General features: G+C 32.4%; 3 protein-coding genes across 5 annotated transcripts; all 3 read right to left on the reverse strand.

The window, feature by feature from the left end:
- Window positions 1–10,429: 10,429 nt before the first annotated feature.
- LOC130657665 (polypeptide N-acetylgalactosaminyltransferase 2-like) lies at window positions 10,430–20,491 on the reverse strand. Of its 2 annotated transcripts, XM_057460672.1 has the most exons (16): window positions 19,669–20,491; window positions 18,730–18,896; window positions 18,360–18,458; window positions 18,060–18,127; window positions 17,541–17,606; window positions 16,713–16,834; window positions 16,192–16,279; window positions 15,288–15,375; window positions 15,099–15,202; window positions 14,784–14,910; window positions 14,576–14,668; window positions 13,103–13,186; window positions 12,132–12,261; window positions 11,643–11,759; window positions 10,804–10,966; window positions 10,430–10,724 (listed from the first exon to the last, which is right to left on the reverse strand). In XM_057460672.1, exons 1-15 carry the CDS (start codon window positions 19,783–19,785, stop codon window positions 10,820–10,822), a joined length of 1,617 nt encoding a protein of 538 aa, XP_057316655.1. In that variant the 5' UTR covers window positions 19,786–20,491; the 3' UTR covers window positions 10,430–10,724; window positions 10,804–10,819. The 2 variants fall into 2 exon arrangements, with proteins under 2 accessions (XP_057316655.1, XP_057316654.1); XM_057460671.1 differs by having other exon boundaries at window positions 10,430–10,966.
- Window positions 20,492–20,706: 215 nt separating this feature from the next.
- LOC130657667 (GSK3-beta interaction protein-like) lies at window positions 20,707–23,119 on the reverse strand. Its single transcript, XM_057460675.1, has 2 exons — window positions 22,980–23,119; window positions 20,707–22,527 (listed from the first exon to the last, which is right to left on the reverse strand). The coding sequence occupies exon 2, from the start codon at window positions 22,504–22,506 to the stop codon at window positions 22,156–22,158; it is 351 nt and encodes a 116-aa protein (XP_057316658.1). The 5' UTR covers window positions 22,507–22,527; window positions 22,980–23,119; the 3' UTR covers window positions 20,707–22,155.
- On the reverse strand, window positions 22,919–25,773 carry LOC130657666 (uncharacterized). 2 transcript variants are annotated; one of them, XM_057460674.1, is made up of 3 exons: window positions 25,527–25,773; window positions 25,019–25,119; window positions 22,919–24,263 (listed from the first exon to the last, which is right to left on the reverse strand). In XM_057460674.1, exons 2-3 carry the CDS (start codon window positions 25,037–25,039, stop codon window positions 23,214–23,216), a joined length of 1,071 nt encoding a protein of 356 aa, XP_057316657.1. In that variant the 5' UTR covers window positions 25,040–25,119; window positions 25,527–25,773; the 3' UTR covers window positions 22,919–23,213. The 2 variants fall into 2 exon arrangements, with proteins under 2 accessions (XP_057316657.1, XP_057316656.1); XM_057460673.1 differs by having other exon boundaries at window positions 25,467–25,773.
- Window positions 25,774–25,787: the final 14 nt, after the last annotated feature.

The following is a 25,787-nucleotide window of genomic DNA, read 5'->3' on the forward strand; positions in this document are numbered from 1 at the left end:
AAACACTGATCAAAATGATGTATAGGATCATATGCTTTCGACAAACGCCTAAGGAGATATAAGGGTTTGAAAATTCAGCAAAGACCCGGAAAAACACACACAATTTTTTTTTTTTTTTTGATTTTTATATGCCTGGATGCCTTTATCGTATAGATCTTGAAACGCTGGTTAAGAAGATGTATAGGATCATGTATCTTTGGCAAACGGTTGCAAAAATATTAGGGTTTGAAGGTTTTTTGAGTAGGTGATCAACCCGTCCATTCCGAAAGGGATTTTGGGATCCCAGGTTTCGGAAACTTACCCAAATTGGTCCTAGGTGGTCCCTACTTACCCACGCGGTGAAAGATTATTGACGTCAGCACCTCGTTTCCAAGTTATTTGGCCACAAAGTGTTAAGTGCACTGTAATCGCTTCATTAATTTAATATGGATATTGACGTTAAATTAGTGTTATCGACGTAGCGCCGCAACGTCAGAAAATTTAACATTTCAGACATGCATTTATTGGCGACATCAAAGGAAAAATAAACATATCCACTATGCCTGTTACAGACACACGGAACTGGTGTATTTTAATGTAGATTCACTATATCTAGAATCTAAAAAGGTTACTCAAGTGTGGAATAAATATGAATGTCATTTTTTCATCTGTCATCTATGCTAACTAGTGTTTTCTTTTTATGTTTTCTTGTAGCTGTTATGAATTACTGCGAAGTTAACGTTACTAGGTACAACTGTATAGCTGTTCACAGGGTCCGTTTCATTTTTTTCTTTTCTTTATTGCAGAAGTATATAAATTTAGCAATTCCTTTAAGTCCTATTCTGCACTTTCTCATTTAGTGTGAGCGGAAGTCACTCAACTTTAGGGTTAAATTTAGTATGTATCATTTTAACATTGCTGAAACGTATTAGAAATTAATCCGTTTCTAACAGCTTGTAATGATATAAATGTCTACAAATTAAAAGAGAAATCAAACATCTGCACAGGGATATATATTCCCAGCATTATCTTTCTGTTATATTCACATGACGCTCCTCACCTATCCATATGGTTTATTTTAAATAATTTGACTTAAAAAAGCATTTATGGTAAGCAAGTTTTTTGTGTGATACATTTTTTTCTTGTATATGAAATATGAACATAAAAACAGCTAGTCTTAAATTTTAAGCAAATTTTTCCTTTTTTTATGTGTTTGTCCCAAATAAAAAATTCCATGTAGTAAAATTATATATTGCAGCATTTCATGATAAGATTTACTTTCCGATTCTAAAAATGGTACGTTATATTTGTGGTACGAGGCACCATAACATCGCTTTATTTATGTAATATATTGCAAACATGATATTTCTGTTAGAAAGCGTTCACACACAACTACACAGCACATTACACAACTCCAGCGGTTTTTTATGGGTCTATTTACGCTGTTTCAAGCACTTCTTTCCTTCATCCTGCTTTTTTCTTATTGTTGCAGTTATTGTTTTGTTTTGGCATACAAATACTATAAATACTCTAAATTCAGACGGTTTTGCCTTGCCTTGCCAATGGGAATGTATTAGCTTAGGAAGTGTCAGCAATGAAATTTTTATAGAAACAAAGAATTTAGAAATTGTTTAAAAATTTAACATAAAAGTAGCAATCGAAAAGCTTAACTTTTTTCTTACCAGGACCATCATATTTTTAGTGGGTAACTCTTCTCTTCTGTCTAGGAATATAACCTGCTTCTACATTGGATATCTTCCGTTCCTGTATCATTTGTGATCTGTATACTGGGTCTAATTGGAAATGGATTATGTTGCATTGTATGGAACCGTATTGGGAAGAAAAGTGAAACATCTAAATCATGCTCAATCTATCTGATCGTATTGGCTGTTGGAGATAGTGGCGTTCTTTTGTTCTTTTTGCTGACTACCTCGTTTCAAGTTGAATTCCCAAGTATAAAGGAAACTTACGCGTATGCAGTACTGTATTCATGGGTAGCTTATCCGTTAATGATTTACTTCAAGGTATACAGTCGATGGGTGATGATTGCTGTGACACTTAATCGTTTCCTTGTTCTTCGCTTTCCACTGCAGTCTGCCACATTTAACACAAGAAGAAAAAATCTTTGGCAAACAGTTGAAGGTTTTTAGATGACGTTTGACGTTTTTAGTGTTTGAAGGTTTTTAGATGACGTCATCAACCCGTCCACTCCGAAACGGATTTAGGGACCCAGGTTTGGAAAAGTTACCCAAATTGGTTCTGGTGGTCCCTAGCTACCCACCCGGTGAACCATCATTGACGTCACCACCTCGTTTCCAAGTTATTTGGCCTCAAAGTTTTAAGTGCACTGTAACGGCTTCATTAATTTAATATAAGATACTAGTCGATAAGGCCCGTGGAAAAATCCACTTAGGCAGAAGGACAATTGAAAAATAGGCTGTTTTAGATATTTTGCTGACGTCAGCAGTGCAATTATAAATTTCTTTTGCGAAATTTAGTTTATTCGTTGCCTGTACTGCGCAGTGGTTTAAACGCTGACCATGAAAATGTATATGATCATGTCTTTTTGATAAGCAGTTAATGAAATATGAGGGTTTTAAAATTTTGCTGACGTCAGCAATGGCCAGTCAAACGCCCCAAAATTTTTTTTTAGAATATTGTATACCTGCTTCCTTCATTGTATAGGTCTTGAAACGCTGATCAAGAAAATGTATAGGATCGCGTATTTTTGAATAACGGTTGCAGAGATATTAGGGTTCGAAGGTTTTTTGGTGACGTCATCAACCCGACCATTCTGAAACGGATTCGGGGACCCAGGTTTGGGAAACTTACCCAAATTGGTCCTAGGTAGTCCCTAGTTACCCACGCAGGAGATGACGTCAGTTATTTCCAACCGTTTCCAAGTTATTTAGCCTTAAATTTAAATGTGCAATGCAATGGCTTCACTAATCTTAATATACTTTCCTTTGACGTCATTATTGCTTTAACGTCAAAGTTTGCTAATTAACAAAACAAATTTTTAGGCGATATTTTATAGACTTTATCAAAGAAATTTTATCCACTTTGCAAAAGTGACAGACAGAACTGGCGTATTATTATATAGACTAGTCGTTGCCCGTGGAAAAATCCACGGGTTCGTCCGTCCTTTTTATTTACCCGTCGCAACAAAGTGGATAAAAATATATCGCATTTGATATTCGTGTTTCCGTAACATTATTTTCAAACTCAGCGGGGGGTCAGCGCAGAGACAGACAGACGACGGCTATTATTATAGAGATTGACGTTAAAGTAGTGTTATTGACGTCGCGCGTAACGTCATAAAATTTAACATTTGAGACATGCTTTTTTCGGCAACTTCAAAGGAAATTTCAGCGATGTTAAAGGAAAATGACGATATCCACTATGACCGTCACATACACTCCGTATTAATATAAGAGATGGATATTGACGTTAAATTAGTGTTATTGACGTCGCGCCGTAACGTCAGAAAATTTAACATTTCAGACATGCATTTATTGGCGACATCAAAGGAAAAATAAACACATCCACTATGCCTGCTACAGACACACGGAACTGGCGTATTTTAATATAGATTCACTATATCTAAAATCTAAAAAGTCTACTCAAGTGTGGAATAAATATGAATGGCATTTTTTCATCTGTCATCTATGCTAACTAGTGTTTTCTTTTTATGTTTTCTTGTAGCTGTCATAAATTACTGCGAAGTTAACGTTACTAGGTACAGCTGTATAGCTGTTCGCAGGGTCCGTTTCATTTTTTTCTTTTCTTTATTGCAGAAGTATATAAATTTAGCAATTCCTTTAAGTCCTATTCTGCACTTTCTCATTTAGTGTGAGCGGAAGTCACTCAACTTTAGGGTTAAATTTAGTATGTATCATTTTAACATTGCTGAAACGTATTAGAAATTAATCCGTTTCTAACAGCTTGTAATGATATAAATGTCTACAAATTAAAAGAGAAATCAAACATCTGCACAGGGATATATATTCCCAGCATTATCTTTCTGTTATATTCATATGACGCTCCTCACCTATCCGTATGGTTTATTTTAAATAATTTGACTTAAAAAAGCATTTATGGTAAGCAAGTTTTTTGTGTGATACATTTTTTTCTTGTATATGAAATATGAACATAAAAACAGCTAGTCTTAAATTTTAAGCAAATTTTTCCTTTTTTTATGTGTTTGTCCCAAATAAAAAATTCCATGTAGTAAAATTATATATTGCAGCATTTCATGATAAGATTTACTTTCCGATTCTAAAAATGGTACGTTATATTTGTGGTACGAGGCACCATAACATCGCTTTATTTATGTAATATATTGCAAACATGATATTTCTGTTAGAAAGCGTTCACACACAACTACACAGCACATTACACAACTCCAGCGGTTTTTTATGGGTCTATTTACGCTGTTTCAAGCACTTCTTTCCTTCATCCTGCTTTTTTCTTATTGTTGCAGTTATTGTTTTGTTTTGGCATACAAATACTATAAATACTCTAAATTCAGACGGTTTTGCCTTGCCTTGCCAATGGGAATGTATTAGCTTAGGAAGTGTCAGCAATGAAATTTTTATAGAAACAAAGAATTTAGAAATTGTTTAAAAATTTAACATAAAAGTAGCAATCGAAAAGCTTAACTTTTTTCTTACCAGGACCATCATATTTTTAGTGGGTAACTCTTCTCTTCTGTCTAGGAATATAACCTGCTTCTACATTGGATATCTTCCGTTCCTGTATCATTTGTGATCTGTATACTGGGTCTAATTGGAAATGGATTATGTTGCATTGTATGGAACCGTATTGGGAAGAAAAGTGAAACATCTAAATCATGCTCAATCTATCTGATCGTATTGGCTGTTGGAGATAGTGGCGTTCTTTTGTTCTTTTTGCTGACTACCTCGTTTCAAGTTGAATTCCCAAGTATAAAGGAAACTTACGCGTATGCAGTACTGTATTCATGGGTAGCTTATCCGTTAATGATTTACTTCAAGGTATACAGTCGATGGGTGATGATTGCTGTGACACTTAATCGTTTCCTTGTTCTTCGCTTTCCACTGCAGTCTGCCACATTTAACACAAGAAGAAAAACAGTAATTGTATTAACGGTGTTAGCAGTTGTCCTCGTTCCCTTTATAGTACCGTTTTGGTTTTATTTTGCACCAGAAAAAACAAGAGACGGTTATAAATTAAACAAGACAGATTTTGGAACAGGAAATGGTGGGGTAATTAACCAATTTTGGGTGCACTGTGTGTTCTTAATTTTGGTTCCTTTCTTGTCGATTCTGGTGCTAAATATTCTCATTATACGCAAGTTATCAACGCAGGCAAAGAAGACGTATTCTATTTCTAACAGAGGTAAAGATTTATATTCTTTTATTCATTCATTTGATTTCATACTCGAGAGAAAAGGCTGGATAAATAAAAAAAGGGTTAAAAAGGATAACAAAAAAAAATCCCAGGCTTTTTCTTTGTTTAGTTAAATGGTTTCAATGTCAAAAAAGTGAGCCAATTTTTATATCACAAAATGATTGGCTTCAGCATATCATTCACACATGAAAGGTGCATAAAGAATTTCTTCTTTCATAGGTTCAACGCGAGCAAAACAAATGAAAACACAATTGACCAAATCATTACTGGCTGTAACTTTCTTATTCATTACATTACTCTTTTGGCAATGTGTATCAAAATGCTTTTACATGCTGCAGTATGGAAAAGAATCACGTCGAGTTTGGAAAATTGTTGATGGTAATTTTGCCTTGTCCAAAATTGGTTTGGTTCTAAATTCATCCATCAATACTTTAATCTATTCCGTGATTGGAACAAGATTTCGAAATGAAGTTCGACGTTTGTTTTGCTGTTCGGGAGGAGCATACACTCAGTCGCCAGCTAAAGAACAGACATTAAGTATAACTTTGTCAAGAATATAATAACAATGACAATCTCAGACAAAGAACAATTCAATGTCAAACGTAAAATCATACATAAGTCAAACATCATACACAATAATACACTCGTTCAACAAAAAGTATATCAAGATACTGTTGAGTCGATGTGTTTAGTTAAAAGTATGAGATCATCTATTGGAGTAGTTAATACAGTTGGTTCTAAAATTTATGTTCTTTTAGTGTGTCAACCTTCATTCACTTTCCAAAGTCTATATGTTGCATAACTTTCATATTTGTGTAGTTAATATAAACATTACATTAGCGACTTGAAACAAGGACGGGACTATCTACGACGAAGAATAAATTAAATATTATTTTGAAGCGCATGTGCAGATCAGGGTAAAACCCCAAAAACAAAGTTGCTGTACTCCCTTCGACTCAAAAAGAACGATTTTAAGGTTGTGGCTAGAACGTTTTTACAAAGTAAAAATTTCATATAGAAATGGTAAAAAGCGCGCAGATAAAGCTAACATATTAGGAATATATTCGTTTTCTCTATATCTTGAGTGTTTTAACGATGTGCTGTCAGTTTCACATTTTCTTGCAATTTTTAACAGCAGCGATATTTGTTTATTTTTTGTTATCAATTTTTGGCAGGGAAATTTTAGTTTAAATTTTATTTATTTTACTTAACTTGTAACGTATTGTATCTTATCGACTTTAAATTACGTTTTCTTATCTTATCTGATCTGCTGGTTTTACCGTTTATCGCGTCGTCGGCTGCAGTCGTCAGGACATCTTTACTGAAATATTTTTAAACTGGCCGATAAAGCCCTTGGTAAAATCCACTGAGGCAGGAGATAAAAATGAAAAAGTAGTGTCATATGAATTTTGGTGACGTCAGCAATCCATTCACGAAAATTATGTAGAGTTGAAACACTGATCAAAATGATGTATAGGATCATATGCTTTCGACAAACGCCTAAGGAGATATAAGGCTTTGAAAATTCAGCAAAGACCCGGAAAAACACACACAATTTTTTTTTATTATTTTTATATGCCTGGATGTCTTTATCGTATAGATCTTGAAACGCTGGTCAAGAAAATGTATAGGATCATGTATCTATGGCAAACGGTTGCAGAAATATTAGGGTTTGAAGGTTTTTTGATGAGGTCATCAACCCGTCCATTCCGAAAGGGATTTTGGGATCCCAGGTTTCGGAAACTTACCCAAATTGGTTCTAGGTGGTCCTTACTTACCCACGCAGTGAAAAATCATTGACGTCAGCACCTCGTTTCCAAGTTATTTGGCCACAAAGTGTTAAGTGCACTGTAATCGCTTCAATAATTTAATATGGATATTGACGTTAAATTAGTGTTATTGACGTCGCGCCGTAACGTCAGAAAATTTAACATTTCAGACATGCATTTATTGGCGACATCAAAGGAAAAATAAACACATCCACTATGCCTGTTACAGACACACGGAACTGGCGTATTTTAATATAGATTCACCATATCTAGAATCTAAAAAGTCTACTCAAGTGTGGAATAAATATGAATGTCATTTTTTCATCTGTCATCTATGCTAACTAGTGTTTTCTTTTTATATTTTCTTGTAGCTGTTATGAATTACTGCGATGTTAACGTTACTAGGTACGGCTGTATAGCTGTTCACAGGGTCCGTTTCATTTTTTTCTTTTCTTTATTGCAGAAGTATATAAATTTAGCAATTCCTTTAAGTCCTATTCTGTACTTTCTCATTTAGAGTGAGCGGAAGTCACTCAACTTTAGGGTTAAATTTAATATGTATCATTTTAACATTGCTGAAACGTATTAGAAATTAATCTGTTTCTAACAGCTTGTAATGATATAAATGTCTACAAATTAAAAGAGAAATCAAACATCTGCACAGGGATATATATTCCCAGCATTATCTTTCTGTTATATTCATATGACGCTCCTCACCTATCCGTATGGTTTATTTTAAATAATTTGACTTAAAAAAGCATTTATGGTAAGCAAGTTTTTTGTGTGATACATTTTTTCACAGCCTTGTAACTCTTGCATATGAAATATGAACATAAAAACAGCTAGTCTTAAATTTTAAGCAAATTTTTCCTTTTTTTTTGTGTTTGTCCCAAATAAAAAATTTCATGTAGTAAAATTATATATTGCAGCATTTCATGATAAGATTTACTTTCCGATTCTAAAAATGATACGTTATATTTGTGGTACAAGGCACCATAACATCGCTTTATTTATGTAATATATTGCAAACATGATATTTCTGTTAGAAAGCGTTCACACACAACTACACAGCACATTACACAACTCCAGCGGTTTTTTATGGGTCTATTTACGCTGTTTCAAGCACTTCTTTCCTTTATCCTGCTTTTTTCTTATTGTTGCAGTTGTTGTTTTGTTTTGGCATACAAATGCTATAAATACTCTAAATTCAGACGGTTTTGCCTTGCCTTGCCAATGGGAATGTATTAGCTAAATGTTAGGAAATGTCAGCAATGGAATTTTTATAGAAACAAAGAATTTAGAAATTGTTTGAAAATTTAACATAAAAGTAGCAATCGAAAAGCTTAACTTTTCTCTTACTAGCTCCAACATATTTTTAGTGGGTGACTCTTCTCTTCTGTCTAGGAATATAACCTGTTTCTAAATTGGGTGTCTTCCGTTCCTGTATCATCTGTGATATGTGTACTGGGTCTGATTGGAAATGGATTGTGTTGCTTTGTATGGAATCGCATTGGGAAGAAAAATGGAGCATCAAAATCATGCTCAATCTATCTGATGGTACTAGCTGTCGGAGATAATGGCGTTCTTTTATTCTTTTTGCTGACTACCTCGCTTCAAGTTGAATTCCCAAGTGTAAATGAAACCTACGTGTATGCAGCATTTTTTTCATGGGTGGCTTACCCACTAATCATTTACTTTATAATATACAGCCAGTGGGTGATGATTGCTGTGACACTAAATCGGTACCTTGTCCTTCGCTTTCCACTGCAGTCTGTCACATTTAACACAAAAAGAAAAACCATAATTGTATTAACGGTATTAGCGGTTCTGATATTTCCTTTTGTTGTACCGTTTTGGTTTTATTTTGCGCCAGAGAAAACAACAGACGGTTATAAATTGAACAAGACAGACTTTGGAACAGGAAATGGTGGGTTGATACATGAATTTTGGGTGCACTGCGTGTCCCTCGTTGTAGTTCCTGTTTTGTCGGTTCTTGTGCTCAACATTCTCGTTATACGCAAGTTATCAAAACGAACAAGAAAATTGTCCACCATTTCTCGCAAAGGTAAGATCTCATTATTGCAGGTCGGCAGAAACGAGTAAAAATAGTTTTATTATTAGAAAAAGTAATTTAAAATCGTACATTTACCAAGATCACCATATGATTGGTGTTTAATCACCATTTTACTTCACTATATAATTCACACTGTCATAAAAAGTCTAAAATCTGTAAAAATGAGATCAATTTGACTCGAATTAGGAACATGTGCAGGAATTGGTGCACCTGAAGTTGCCTTTGCGAACTGTTGTGCGAAAATCAGTTTGTACGACAAAATGTATGAAAAAAACAATGTGGTACTAAAACTACCACGTGGCAATAGGCTAGCCACACACACACGTACACAGTTTATTTAGATGTGATGGCTCATCTGTCTTCTCTGTTTATTCTGAGGATACCTGTTGCTTTAACATTCTCAGCAGAGAATTACGTGGATAAAACGTTGATAAAGATTATAACTGCAGATAATTGCTGTGTTGTATTTCTGCTTATTTCTCCCTTTATTAGGTTCAACGCGCGTTAGAGCGGAACAAATGAAAACACAATTGACCAAATCATTACTGGCTGTAACCTTCTTATTTATTGCATTACTCTTTTGGCAATGTGTATCAAAATGCTTCTACATGCTGCAGTATGGAAAAGAATCACGTCGAGTTTGGAAAATTGTTGATGGTAATTTTGCCTTGTCCAAAATTGGTTTAGTTCTAAATTCATCCATCAACAGTTTAATCTATTCCATAATTGGAACAACATTTCGAAATGAAGTTCGACGTTTGTTTTGCTGTTCAAGAATATCGCAAACTCATTCATCAACTAATGAACGGACATTAAGTTTAACGTTGTCAAGAATCTACCAACATAACTTATCTGTAAACTAAACGACACGATATCAAGTTGATATTAATCACACTAGTTGAACTGTACACTGTAATGAAACAACTTCTTGGAACGTTCGTTTAAAGCCTTTTATTAAAAAAGTTAATGAAAAAAAATAACGGAAATACAGCTTTTTTAAATAACAAAATTTATAATGACTTATTCATTTAAATATATACTTTTTGATGTCACCTTGTTTTAATTACACAAGAAGTTTAATTTTTCAATTTTGTAGTAAACACCCCTTCTCAAAAAAAACGCCCACCTTGGAAATATTCTTAATCAGGGCGGGTATGTATAACAACAAAAATGACACTTGAAATTAGAAAACTACTTTATTATTTATTCACGGTTTTAAATTTGATTTACATACATAAATATTTATAGCCATTGTAATAAATATATTCTGTATTTGAAAAGAAAAATGTGTCCACTGTGAGATGGAACTCATAAAAATGTATTTTACTTACAAATCTGAATGTATGAAAACATAAAGGATCATATATAAATAGTAAAAAATGGAACCCTAAAGAGTTACTAAAAGCCCAAAAATGTATAAAACTATCAAAATAAAGAAAGTCATGACATGACACAACCGTTACTCTATTAATCCGCAAATAGAAGAAGGCACCTAAATATAGTCATAGAACCTGAAATTATAAAGATACGTAAAAAGTTATTGATACTGAGAACATATTCAACTACTACAAGCTAATTTTAAAATCATACCATGTGCATGGCCACACTAATAAAAGAAACGAACGGAAAATCTCCACTTCTGGTTGACAGCGTGTTGTTTGCAAGTATTGATATGAAGTCCAGCATGGTGCGACTCAACACACTGACTAGTGTTTTTATGACGAATACGATCTCGAATCATCAGTACCCAACGCTAAATAATATTATTATAAAGGTACGGTTTCAAAGGTAATTAAACAGTTTAGCACTATTCCACTGAAACTCATTTTTATTTCCCTAAAATTACTGACATTTTCCTGACAATTTCCGACATTTTACCAGTTATATTTAGGCTGACCCGGAGAGTTTTATAAAGCTTTACTTCAGAAAATGTAAATTTAATACAAGCAAAATACCCAATACTTTTTAAAAAGAGACCTAAATCCAATCCTTCTTAACCGTGTCAGGTTAAAAGAAACATGAGTTGTGAAAATGTTATCATGCTCAGCTTACTATTTTCGTTTCATGCATTTATTGATGCCGCAATCATTGTCGAAAGTAAATTATTGCCATAACTCAAGTTCAGACGATATTGGCGATTCAGGGTGGCCACAAATTTAAAAGTTCGTAATTTTAAGCGATTTTAGGAGGTTTTAGGGTGAAAACATTAAAAAACGTGTAAAAAACATTCCATATTTTAGATTTTCGGGGGAAACGTAGAATTACTGATAATTAACCCCTTGCTTATTTGGATCTCATAAAGGCTTCCAAGACAAAAAGCGAAGAATTTTGATTAAAATTTAATAACTTGCTACTTTGATTTTTCACAATTCGTTAATTGTAAGTTTAGATTAGACGGCCAAAAGTAAAAAATATGACAACCATGTTACCTGACTTAAATCTTTTTTGTCGCATTTCACTAATCGTAACACTTTATCCTTTTCGGTAGCCTGTACACACAAACCAGTGTAACTGCGGATCAGTCCTGATTTTGTCATCTCCCATTCCTGCGATAAAGCAACACAGATCATGTGACATTCTACTACTTCCATCACACAAACTATTTACACGAAACTGACAAGTAAACTCGGACACTAAATTTTCATTTGGTGGTTCAGAAAAAAAAGAATAATTCTTCCACAACAGTCGTTGCTGCAAAATCACACTCCCCCTCCATACTGGTAAAAAGGTCCGTCCAAAAGGATATTAACAACTATCAGGCTTAATTAGATGACAGAAATTTGATAAGTCTTACAAAAATCAATTACTGGCGTAATTAATGTACTCTGATTTAAAATGTTATCTTATCCTTCATTCGACAAATCATACTGGTAAGAGAAAGGGGAAAAAAGCAGCAACTGATATTCTAGTAAACCTACCTGACCTCTGTTCCACCTATGACAATGTTCTGTCGTCACAATAGCTGAAGTGTTGTCAGTAAAACATAATGGCTGCTTATTATCCATTTGTTTTAATTCACCATAAGCTGCTAGTTCGTTTGATGGTACTCTGAAACAAGAAAAGCAAGAAGTATTTGGAAATGTATTTGTTAATGTAGAAACAATGATCAGGGGCATATAGAATAATATTAAACATGCATTTTACACATTAAATTGGGGGCTAATTTTTTATTTGCAAAAGTTGCTGTTGCAGATCTGGTTCATTGATAAAAAAGTTTTCAATCTCTTCCCTTACCTCTTCTTCGATAACTACTGAAAGGCGTTGTGCGCAAATTTTATGAAAGAAATAATTTTTATAATTTGATGTCATTCTACCTTTGACGACCTTTTAGTAAATTTCATATTCAATATGCGGTACCAATATACTGACGGAAACCAGAATATTGTTTAGAAATAATTAACAATAAGATGGAATTGTGTTGGCACATCTTGGATTGATACAAAGTTGAATCAAAGAGACCTTCAATAAAATAATGACGACGGTAGCTACACTAACTGATGTCATGAGAGCGAGAAACTAATACTTTGTATGTCGTTAACATATTGCATGGGAGCAAGTAGAATTTGACCACGATCGAGCCCGCTGCCCTTCATCTGAAAGCATGTTACGGATGTACATGGGTAGGCCATCCGGATGAAGAACCTATAAGTTACTTCAATCCACAAGACAATAAAAAATTTTTACACATTAGATTTAAACTTTGAAATCTTAAAAAGGTAAACAAAAATTTGAAAAAAGTCTCTTTAAACTGCCAATAAAATACTAAGTATTCATTTTAGTTTTAGAAAGAAAAAACTACCACTTATGAAATTTATACGCATGTAGTGTCCACTTGATTGGCAGAAATTGACAGCTGAGTAGATAGCTGTGGACAAGAGAACATGTTTACCTTAACTGGGGATACACAGTTTCCAAATACCATTTAAACGATTGACATTTTAAATTCCTTCTTAACTGTTTTCTTTTTTCCAAACTAAAAAACAAAACGACAGATTAGCAAAAATGGCAACAACGTTACCGTAAGTTCGTGATTATGCGTCCACTCCCGATTAAGCGGCAACTCTAGATTAAACGCCTATCCTAAAAGGCAAAAGCCGGACCGCATAATCGAGCATTTACGGTATTTAAATTTATGAATTTACTTTCAGGTAATAAACTGTAAAGTTATATTTGGTTAATTTTCAAGCTAAGATAAAAATAACTTTAACAAACTACTTTCGAATTTAATTAGATTCTAGCTTCAATTTCTAGAATCCTGCTCATAACATTTTGAAAAATGACAGTTTTTTGGGTCATTTCCTAAAATTTGTAAACAGAATCGCCTCACGAACGCTAAATAGCCGGTGGGCTACAAAGGTTCTGCTTAAGGAGATGTGCAAGCCGGGTTTATAGTTTGGTCCAATAGTTTGCTGAACACGATTGTAGTCGATACTTTAGTACTGCGTAAAAGTAAGTTGTGGGATTAATTTGTGTTGGTTTAAGGAACACAATGGCGCTAGAGCTAATAAGGTTATAGAAATTATTCAAGGAAAGTGACAGGTTATGAATTTTCCTAAAGCTTTTTAGTTATTATGCCAGACTTTTACAAACGAGGTACTTTTGGTGAAACTTACATAATTTTTTTGCTTTAGTTGTTCGCAGAGTATAGAAATATCATGTTGTCTTAATTAACCATTTAATGACAATCTTCATTTTCTTCTTTTCATGATTTTTCTAGATTTTTTCAATACCTTTTTTTCTCTCAGGTTTTCAAATCCTACGTAAATATTTCCCACAATTATTTTTTTAAATAAAACAATTAAAATATAAAAGTTGTGGAAATAAGCAATCAAAAGTACTCGTGATAAAAAGTGTTTCATTTTGTCGTTATATTGCTGATGCGAAAAAAAAGAAACATGCTTGCTGTATTAGATCGTGTTTTCACACACAGCAAATATCAGAACTGTTTAATTTACGTTGTATTCATGTTATACTAGCAAATCGTGTTTAGCCAACAGCCATAATTAAAAATATCTTATTCGCTGTTTTGAACAAAACATATTTCGTGTATACTTAACACGAAATCAGCCCAGAGGATAAACATTTAGTTTTGTTAGTGTTATTATTGGGTCCGGCGAAGGGCTCCCTACTGCAGTTAAAGCTCTCCTTTCAGCTACAAAAGACTGCAGAAAAACCGATTCAGGTTAACGCTTTATCACAAAAATGAGGTTATATGCCCTAATAATATATTATTGGAGGTGAGGTAAACAACCCACAAAAGCGGAGCTGGTAAAAAGAAGGTATCATAGAGAAAGGACTATAGCAACAGTTGATAAGACATAGAGAAAATAATAACTTTGTTTGTTAAAAAAAAAAGAATTACCTCGCTTTAGATACAATAGTAGTCCCACCACGAGCTTTATAGACGAACTCTTTGTAGCTATCCATCCATACTTCTGCTATTCTTTGAATATTCCTGCATGACAAAAAATTTCTTTACTTCTCGTCCATCTGTTTAAGGCATTTTACAATTACCAAAGGCATAACAATTTGTAAAATTCAGTTTACGAAGGATATTTTTAAAAACTAACTTCACATATGTGAGACTGTTTCCATCAGGGAATGTATACGGATGCACTTTTCGAAATACATGTCCAACTCTCGAGCATGGTAGAATTTCCATAGTTCCCCCACACATCCACGTTTTAAATGAAATTTCTGATCGAATTAAACGAAATACATTAAGAAATACAATTTCCTTTACATGAACTCTTATAGAAAACAAGACATATTGTGATTTTTTCGAAACACAGCAAAAAAAATGTTTTGTAAGTTATTGGACTGTTGATTGCCATGGTAACAGGCTAAACAAACAAAGAAGGAGCGAACAAGTAAATAACATTTACCGAAGTTTTCTCCACCCCATATTTCCATATTAGGATCGTACGTCCGAAGTTTAAAAAACCAGTCTCTTCGAATACTAAATATTCCACCAGCGATCATGGGCGTTCTACATAAAAGAAAAAAACAACACTAGACTAGCTGATAATTAGGGAAAAAAGGATAAATATATAAATTAATGTTGGACGACTAACTTTATAGGATCAGTTGGATTATCTCGATGGTGTTTCGTATCAACCTTAGAAAGCACGTCCCATTTGAAACGCATATTCCAATCAAATCCTAAAAGTTATAAAAGGTTAATATAAGAGACCTTTGACCCTGATAACTGACACGTCCTTGTCTTTGAAGTTTTGCTAGGATGTTGCTTTCGTTTTGTGGGGAAATTGTTCACCATTCGAACTTTAAACAGTTTGCTAATAAAGACACTGTAAAGATACTTTAGAGCCAAAAATTTAAACTGTTTATTTGGTTAACCAGAAAATTGTTAAAAATTATTAGTTAAGTAACCCAGAATGCTTGTTTCCATTTGACTGCATTTTCCGCAATAGCGAAAAAATATCACAATTTTTTTTGTTACCGCGTGTGCACTTAAAAAGAACTTCAATTTTGTCCAAGTGGTCCCGCGCTAAAAAGAAAGCATTTTGCGCAATTGCGGTAAATGCAGTCGATTAGAAACGAGCTTTAAGATTATTTACAATTACATGAGGATTATAAAAATGCAACACAATGTAGCAGAACACTATTGGGTTAAAAAAGTCAGTAAGTGGTGAAAGAAGGAGTGGTAAATATTTGATTTACGTTTTTGTCCAAATGGCAACAAGTCAAACTAGAGTTAAAATGTTAGTACACCTACCAATGTTAATTAGTTCAAATTAGTGACAGTTCTAAAAAAGATTAACATATAAATTAATTACACGGAAATTCATCAATTTGCCATAATTAACAGAGCATATTTCTGCACAGAGGCACTCGTTTAGTCTTTAAAAATTTCTTAGAAAAACCAAAGTTGTGTATGAAAATGCATTTGTCAGAAGTTTAGAAGAATAGATCGTTGAATGGATCAAGAAGTAAATGAAATAGTGTTCGTATGAATACCTCCTTTTAATTCTGCACTGGAAGACAAGTAAGCAAAGTTGTCCATACTAATAATGTCAATCACCGGACACACGATGGATTTTGGTTTCTATACAACAAATATGATAGGCTTACATATTATCTAGTACATTTCGTCTGGCATTTTGAACAAAACTCCATTATAATCTACAACATTCCTCTTGCAATTTTAAACCCCCTAATGCATTAAGGGTCAAAAAGGAACAGTCAAAGAAGGGTGGGTTAATAAATAAAAATAACAAAAGGAGTTAACAGAAACACATGACTAAACAGAAGATTAGGATATAGTAAAATTATTTTACTTCGAGCATAATTAAGTAAGGAAACTCTCTACCAGCAGTTAATTTAAATTAAGTCAATTTAAATAGACTTCATGTAAAAGACGGTATCAGAATTTCCATTTTTTTAAAATCAAATACTGTAAAAGAAAGTAAGGATGATAATTCAAGCAGTAGCAAATATTCCCTAAATTGTACTTTCACAAATCACTTCAAAAATCATACCTGAATAATTCTAGTAAGTAAAGGTTCCAGCCACTTTGTGTTAACTTCACAGTGACTATCTAAGAATGTCAACACTTCACCGGAAGCTAATTTGGCACCAGATATTCTTGATCTTATTAAACCTAAAAAGACAGTAATGTTATACGTTCCTAATTGTACTGTTTTGATAATTTTGATGCTCTGGAGCTTAATCCTAACAGACTTGAATATTAAATAGCATGGAGGAATGTGTTTTTTATCTTATTAAACCTAGAAAGTTATTGATACATAATTGATTTCGTTCTTAATTTCATATTTCAATGAAGATCTTGAAGATGTTATTGGTACTAACAACAGTACTCTTAAATGTTACAAAGCTTGAGAAGAGGGGGGATCACGACCAAAAAATTTAAAATACATTATATTTTTGCAGTTTAGCAGGTGTATAGAAATGTAAAAGACCATAAAAAATAGCTAACGCCATGACTATCGGCAGGATGTCTTCATTTTAATGGCTGATATTAGCGATTGAACGGTCAAACAATAATGGCGCAGTCATCGAAAATTTAAAAACAAGTAAATTATCTTTGGTATGATAAAAATAAAGATGAGTACGCTCTTAATCTCCCTAAGAACGGGCCTTTTTTATTACCAAAATAGACAAAATCATTCCTATGGCAACACTGCTTTTTTGCTTTGCGAAGTTATAAACTTTGAAGGACGTTTCTCCATAATAGCAAGGAGTGGAAAGTTTGATATTTAAAAAATACGTTTCACCATAATAGCATGTAGCAACTATTTGTACTGTCATAGTAGTTAAAGTTGATCAATAGAAATAAAGCTATGCACCTTCTCTTTTTGCATTTCTTTTCAATACCACTTTTGGTAATTTTGAAAGGTACAAGCCATCATCAGCTAAAATCATAGTGTTATTATCAGTAATTGAAGAATACGCTACGAGGAATATAATCAATTGGAGATTATGCATATTGTCCCAGGTATTAAGTATAAGGGTTAGGGTTAGGGTTAGCATAATTCCTAAATTTACCACGATGCAACATATAATAAATACAAATGGATGCTCTACTATATATTCCCAAATTTATTTTTCTTAACACTTAAGCAAAATCTTACAAAGATAACTCTAACGCTCTGTATTAAAAATGTTCAATTTCTCCTACACAAACATGCTCGAAATGTTGATTCAAAGTTAAAATGTTCTAACAAGGCATATTAGGAAAGAGATCAATTAAAAAAGTCGTGATGAACTAATTGATTACTCTAAATCTCACTGCACAATGAAATGTGTCTAGGCTACAAATATATATATTTGGTATAGTGTAATGAATACTATTATATATAACTTACTGTTAGCACTGAAATCATCCACCAGAATTATTTCTTTCAACAGATACGAAGGACTTCTTGTAAGAATACTAGACAAAAGGATTTGAATTGGCTTGTTTAGATTATCGACACATTTCAAAAGTAATTACTTGACAAAATAAACAATCTGGGAGCAAAATAATACACACATAATTAACACGATTACATAAGACTTCTTGAAGCTCGCAGCATTGGAATTAAGCTCGAAATAACAAACACAGAACTGAAATAATTACAGAAAAATTTACAAAACACATTGTTAGAAGATATTCTCAGACTTACCTCTTTATGGTTCGTAGTAGAGTCGATCTAGCTTCATTATGAAAAGTAATTATAACACTTGTTAGTGGAAGAGCTTTTGGATAGCTTAGTGATACACACCTGTAAAATAAAACTGTTTGCAATATTGCTTCAAAATAAACATCTAAAAGTGTCTTGCCTATGTATTGTCTATTTATTGCGACTCATCTCAAAGATGAGTCGCAATACAAAGGAGGAGAACAGGGGGAGAAAAAAGAGAGCATGTGTTGAAACTGTTGTTGAATAAATAAAAAAAGATCACAAAAATAAAAAAATTAAAACATCAGCCAAGAAAGCGTTTACTAAAGTGACTAAACGTTCCATCAATTGCGCATAAAGTGTAGCTACATACTGTTTGTGTCTTGTGTCAGGTATCGTTCTATACCATGGAATTTGGTCACTTTTCCATTGATTAAACTTATGATGCTTGTATGCATTCTTTTTATCTCTTAAACAATCTTCATTTAAATAACTTTCTACATTAAACGTTTTTCCGCTCTTCAAATCTAAATTTTTTTTCTGCAAAAACAAAATAATAGATTAACGTTAAGCGAAGGTAAAATATAATTTACTGTTGTTGTGAATTAAAAACACATCATCCAACAAACAGTCTTGTTTTCAATCTCTAGGTATGTTAGGTCAAGCAAGGGAAATTACTTTGTAGTCATATGTTATGATCAGGTTTACATGTTTGTTTGTTTTTCATAAGCATGACATTTATAAGCATGCGTAGGCTCAAATTTGGTCATTTTTAAGCATATGTTAAGCATTGACTGAAGATGTTGTGAAGAGTTTTTATGGTTTTTGTTTCGTGAGCAGTTTTTCTTTTTATTCTTATGTCTGAATTAACCGGTATGTAGTGAGATTTAAGTTGTAATTACTGATGTTTAGAATTTAAATGTGCATATTCCGATAAATTTTGCATATTTTTGCTATTAAGCATATTTTGAGCCTGAAAAAGTACTTTTCACAAGCATTTTAAGTCTTATTTTGGAATTACAAATGCTTATAAAAAACATGTATTACATTAAGCCATTTTAACGTATCTTTAAAGCTGATCTTCTAACAGAAGGTATCACTTTAATACGGTTCACAAGGATAAAAATAATTAAAAAATTCATTCCCGTTATTAAAAGTATTCTATAAAAAATCCAACATTTTAGCACAGGGCACATTGAGAGTGTGGAAAGCAATGCTTGACCAATGTGTTATAAACGACTTATGAAACCAACATTGTAGCTAATAATATTTTGACATGGTATATGTAAAAAAATTGAAGACAGGTACATACCTTGATTCTGTTATGTATATGATAGTATGAAAGTTGATTGTGAATCATGAAATACAGCATGGTTATCACAAAAACTATAACCAAGGTAAGTGCACACCAACGCCAACCAGCTTTCATAATATATACTTTGTTAGTTGTTGGTGTTTTTTTTAATAGACCTATGAAATGAATTTCAATACGATTTAAAAAGGAATGTTGCTAGATTACATAATCAGAGTTAGCTGCAAATTTCTAAACCAAACTTCCTGATTTTTCGTATTTTTTTAGACACAAAAAACAGAAAAACAGCAGAGAATCATATAGCAATTTTCGAATTATTAAAAATGAAGTAGTAATCCTGCTACAAGAAAAGCCACTGTTGTAAACAAAATCGTTTGAATGTGCTTGAACGTGAAAGCTTTTTCTGGAGTAATTTCAAATCTCTAATACCTTTGAAGTACATATTGCATAAAATATCTTACAATTCCTGTAGTAGTAAGCTATAACATTGTACGAAAGGAAAATATTTCTGAAAACAAAGGTATTTCTATGCCATACTCTGATGGCATCAGGAAAAAACATAATCATTGTTAACCTATTCCCCCATAGTTGCTTAGTAAATTCAGAATGAAAGGAGTCCATTATAAAGCATCTGCGTAGAATTCACATGTTCAATGTTAAAGCTAATTTCACTGTTAATAAATACATAAACATTTTTTTGGCTCTAAATAGAATTTTGACAAACACATAAAAACACCTTAGTCAATTTTCCTCAAACCCCCTAATTTTTCTTTAAACGACAACCCTCTCCTTATAATAATATATTTGGCCAATCAACTTTTTTATGTCAGACGTTATACCATACAATTTCGTTAAAATAATTTAACAAACAACTACTACAATGGACGTACATGTACTTTTTGACACATAACCCTGCTCAAATTTCCTTCTACATTTATTTGTAAAAAGAGGAAAAGCAAAAACTGAATTCATCCAGAGTGCCAAGCTGAATATCAATTTTTCGATCGTAAAAAATAGTACACATAAAATTCAAACATATACAATAAATAGTGATTTTGATCGCAAAAAATAAAATCAATACAAGTATATATATAGCTACTAACTTGGCAAGTAGAAACGAAAAAATATATACCAAATTTCTGATTTTGTGTGTAATACTAAATTATAAATGTTATACCAAAAGGGTTTAAACTTTAAATGCATTGGAGCTGTAGCTTTTTACCACTGCCTATATTAAAATACTCCATTTTTCGTCTGTGAACCAAAATGGTAGCTGCGAATAACATAGGGCAAATTCCTGTGGATTTTCCCGTGTATGGTCATTGATTTCCATGGGCTAGCAACTAGTGATACATAAAAAAACAGTCAATTATAGAATATAGTTATTCCATAAAAGTAATTAAAAACACAAATAATAAATACTATCAGTCGTTAAAATCATTATAATGTTAAATGAATGGTTTTGATTTTGTATTGTACAATTGAAAAAAGTACAGTCCCAGATTGCGTGCTTTGTGCTCAGTATCTGTTGAGTGTCTTATTTTTTTTAGCTACCTGCATCTTGCGTGGAAATTTAGCTTTCTTGTTTAAACAAAGCAACTGAAGCAATTCTTCTTCTGCATTTGCTATTCTTAAGTCACCAAGAAAGGAAACAATACATCTTCAAAGTATACTTTTTTATAAAACTCTGCAAGTGCATAATATGAATTGTTTATGGAAAGGCTGTAGGGACTTTTATATTTTTGTGCACTATGAAAACCTGTTTTTTAATTTTTTACATTTTTATGGTACTATTTTAAAAATGGCTAAGAAAACCATCTAGTATGGCTTCATCAAACCATCCTAAATGACCCATAAACCAATGAAATCATTAGAATTTTTCAAACTAACACTATTTTTGCACAAGTCAGGTTAATCAGTTGCTTTGTATTCACTACATAGTCCATCAAAAATACATTTGATTAACATATATACACATCAATATAAATGACTACAGAATATTACTTCAAAATTTACTACTGTGCTAGGGTTAAAAATGAGGTTAAAAACCAACTACAGTCAAATCTATTACAACGCAACCTTGGATAAAGAAACCAATGTAAATGAATCACATTCACATGCACCTTAAGTATCTCTGGGAAGCAGTATCTCTGTGAAGCAACTTGTAACATAAAGCATTATTCTTATGTGTCGAATACACAGATTTGACCATATTACATTCAGTACATAACTGCTAATTCGAAAAGACATCAAAATCCAAATTAACAAACGTTTGAATTATACAGCTAACAAAATAAAAGCTTTATGACAGTAGGGTGTTAACATCAAACAGGTAAATAATTACTCCAACAGCAATCGAATTAGCAGATGTGCATTGAATATATTTTTGTGTGTACAATCAATAATACAAACAAACTTAACCAGCTGTGCTATATTTTACTGATAAAGTTAACTTCATAAAGTATATACAAGAAAATCCTAACTATGTCAATTTCTTTTGTCGTTATCTAAATCTTCCAGTTTTTTCATCAAGGCTCCTCCAAATGAGTCCACATAACTTGCACTTATATTTTGAAGTAAGCTGTATATTGTCTCATATGCAACAGGATATTTTGCGGACCCATTATCATCAGTATCAAAATCGTGGCCAATAACTTGGAAACCTTGTAGGTTTAATCTAATTGTAAATTTTTCCGATTCTTTTGTTTCGATATTAATACAAGCATTGTCCGTGGCTTGTGGTAAAACTTTAGAAAGAGCTATACTGTTGACAGCAAATCCAATATCTTTAATATGAAAGTCAATTTCTTCCAATAGATTTACGTCTTGAGTAGCCATGTTTGTTTACTTTTTAAAGAACTATAAAAACATGAAAATTGTTAAAATAAACAAAAAATATTACCCAACAGTTTTCATATTGCAATTTCTGAATTTCTAAATTGAAGGTACTACACTGCTTTTACTTTTTTACAAACAAGAAACAAGTGGAAGGAGTGCTGTCATGTTTTTTACAACAGCATTCTGAAAAATAGGCTTAAAAAAGCATTCAAAATAGTACAGGCGAGATGCATAGAGCTAATTCAACTCACATTTAGAGATATGCATTCATACTAACAAATAAGTTAATTTGAAATAGAAAGAATATTTAAGGAAGTCTCGTATTTTAACACACACAGGCTAAAAATGTAGTAACATATATATAGACATTGGTCAAAGCTATCAGAGAAATTTTAAAATTTTCTTTCAAAAATTCATTAGAGAATTGAAGAATATTTCTTACAAACAGATATTAACTTTGAAATAAAATTTACCAGATATAATTTAAAAATTTGTCAGTAGAACACCAACTCTTGATTTTTTCATCAACATGAAATTATTACCACAAAAGTACCCTGCTTTGTGTGAAAAATTTACGATAGATAACATCATATTATGCTCCTGCACTTGAATGAATCTTGGTCTATCCACTTTACGTTCACCATTCTGTGAAAATGCCATCAATGAAATCATTTATGACAAACTATTTATGCTAATAAAACAATTTATCAAAATGAATTAACATGATACTTCTCAACTAACTTCTCAATAATTTCCTCTGTGTTCATTTCCTGGTTGTTAACAAAACTCTGTCTTAACAAGAAAAACTTTGCACGTAACCAATAACGTGGCTTGTGATATTTCATGATAGCAGAAACATTATCAAAATTAATATTTTGCTGCAATAAATCTTCACTTTGGCATAATTGTTCATATAGATAATGAACAGATGTTTTAAATCTCCTTCGAAATTCAATCGGTACATCTGCCGTTAAGTCACTCCATCCAGCTTTAATTTGTTTTAAATTGAAGAGAAAATCAAACAAAGATAGAAGTTCATTCCAGTTTACATCTTTCATTTTCATCACATCTGAATGATAAAGTGCAATTACCAAACCTTTTTTGACAGTCGTTGAAAAACATGGTGGCCTATTACGTGTTCTCTGCAACTGTACCCATTTACTTAAACATCGCTTATTAGAGCGACCAATATAATGAGACACAAAGCGCCAATCAATTTTTTCAGAATTCATTTTACTTATGATAGAACGAAGGTTGTAAATTTGTTCTTTAGTCCAAGTTCCATACACATAATTATTTACAAAATGATGGTGGTATTTAACACTGAGGTCATTTGCGGTTCTGTTCATGTGTTTAGAAATAATATTCCAATTCTTTCCATACAATTTTACAAGATTTTCTAAAGCTTTTAACTCTGCTAAAGAAAATGGTCCAGTCTTAAAGCCAGCTTTGGATTTGAAGTGATGCTTAGCTTTAATACGTACATTATCTAATGTGCGCTGAACACCAAAAGAAAGTTTTCTAATAATATCAGTACATCCTTTGTTTTTCTCAGGTTTATATAAAATCATAATGATATCTGTATCAGGGTTTTCTTTCTGTAATCTTTCCAAGTTTGCTTCTAACTGATTAACTTCATGTAGTTGCCACTTTCCTTTCAATGGTACAATACCTTGTTCCCGTAACTTTTCTAAAATCATTTTGCTATTTTTATTTTTCCAAATATGCAAACAACCATATGGATCATAGATAGGTGCCTAAATTTCATAAAAAGACATTGGAATTTATCCTCAGGATTTTTTTAAGACAAAAATCTAAAAGATTAAAAGCATAATAATAATAATGTTTAACTAACAACAACTTCTTTAAGAGTAATAAAATCAAACTCTACTAGCCCTTTGAATTTTTGTAAATCTATAGTGCCTAGAATTTTTCACCATTATAGAAAAACATTTCAGTACATGTAAAAAAAAACAGCAATACTTAATCAAAATAATGGCAGCTTTTTAGAGTTTCATAGAGATTATGGGAACTAATTGAAAACATTAACATACAAAAATCTCAGGCATGTATGATTATGATCAAGTAATGAATTTACAATTCAAGTTTACAATATTAAAAAAATGTATGGCGGCAATAACAGCGCAAATAGTAGGGCAGAGATTTGTTCCCTTGTAAGCAAATATAACCTTATGGGGACTATACTGTCATGTAACTAAATTACAGAAGGTTTACTACATCTTTATCCATCTTTGTTTAAATTGGTAGCTTGATCCCTACTTTTTGCTATGAATACATGACATAGTCTGGGATGTGTACGATGGGCAAAAACCTGATGACCAGAATATATATATGACAGACAAAACATGAATTTTTCCATGGGCAAACAACTAGCATATCAATATCACTACGTGCAGATCTAATTTATTCGATTTTACATGGATAAAGATTTTTCGAAATCACTTGAAGGAAATGTGAACTGACAAAAAAAAAGCAAACAAGAAGTATATACCGTCTCATCTTTTTCACACATTATTTACCACCAAAAAATAAATGGTAAGCACAGCAAGTTCTTTTATGGTTTCAAATTTGCATGTATAAAATAGGATAACCCTAGAAAATATAACAATTAAACAATATAGTAATTCAAATGTGGAACATAATGTGTTTCACAAGAAAAATTTCTGACTGATTATACTAGCCAAGGCATACTATATCTTAATAACCACAATATACTACACCTATGCTTACTGTCCGTAAGGGTATTACTAGAGAATTTTGGCAATAAATTGGTAGCTAATAACTTATACAAGCATAGAGGAGCTTGATAAACCATAGAATGTGTTTAAAAATTAAATTTATGTTGAATATGGTATTACTGATGAAGATGCAGAGAAAAACATATTAATGTGAATTTAGTTAATTACAACTGATTAGTTAATCACAACTTTGCAACATACCTTTCAAAGACATGGATGGTACATTCTTTTTTTCAAATTTCCCCTGTACAATAAACTTACTTCCATCAGTTCTTTCATAACAACGTGGAACACATTCTTTAATCTAATAAATCATTCATTCACTTGCAGCATTTCGAAATTTGCTCTCATAGATCATTGATGTAATTTGAGCCTCCAGTTGTCACACGTAAAATACGTTATTTCATAACAAATCTAAGTAATAAAGGAAAGAACCCCACCTAAAAACAAATTATTTTCCCCACTGAGAAATCAGAGATTCAAACAAGTCTATTTTAACCTCTATGATAATAGACAAAAAAT

Source organism: Hydractinia symbiolongicarpus, chromosome 9 (assembly GCF_029227915.1).
Source record: "Hydractinia symbiolongicarpus strain clone_291-10 chromosome 9, HSymV2.1, whole genome shotgun sequence".
NCBI lineage: Eukaryota > Metazoa > Cnidaria > Hydrozoa > Anthoathecata > Hydractiniidae > Hydractinia > Hydractinia symbiolongicarpus.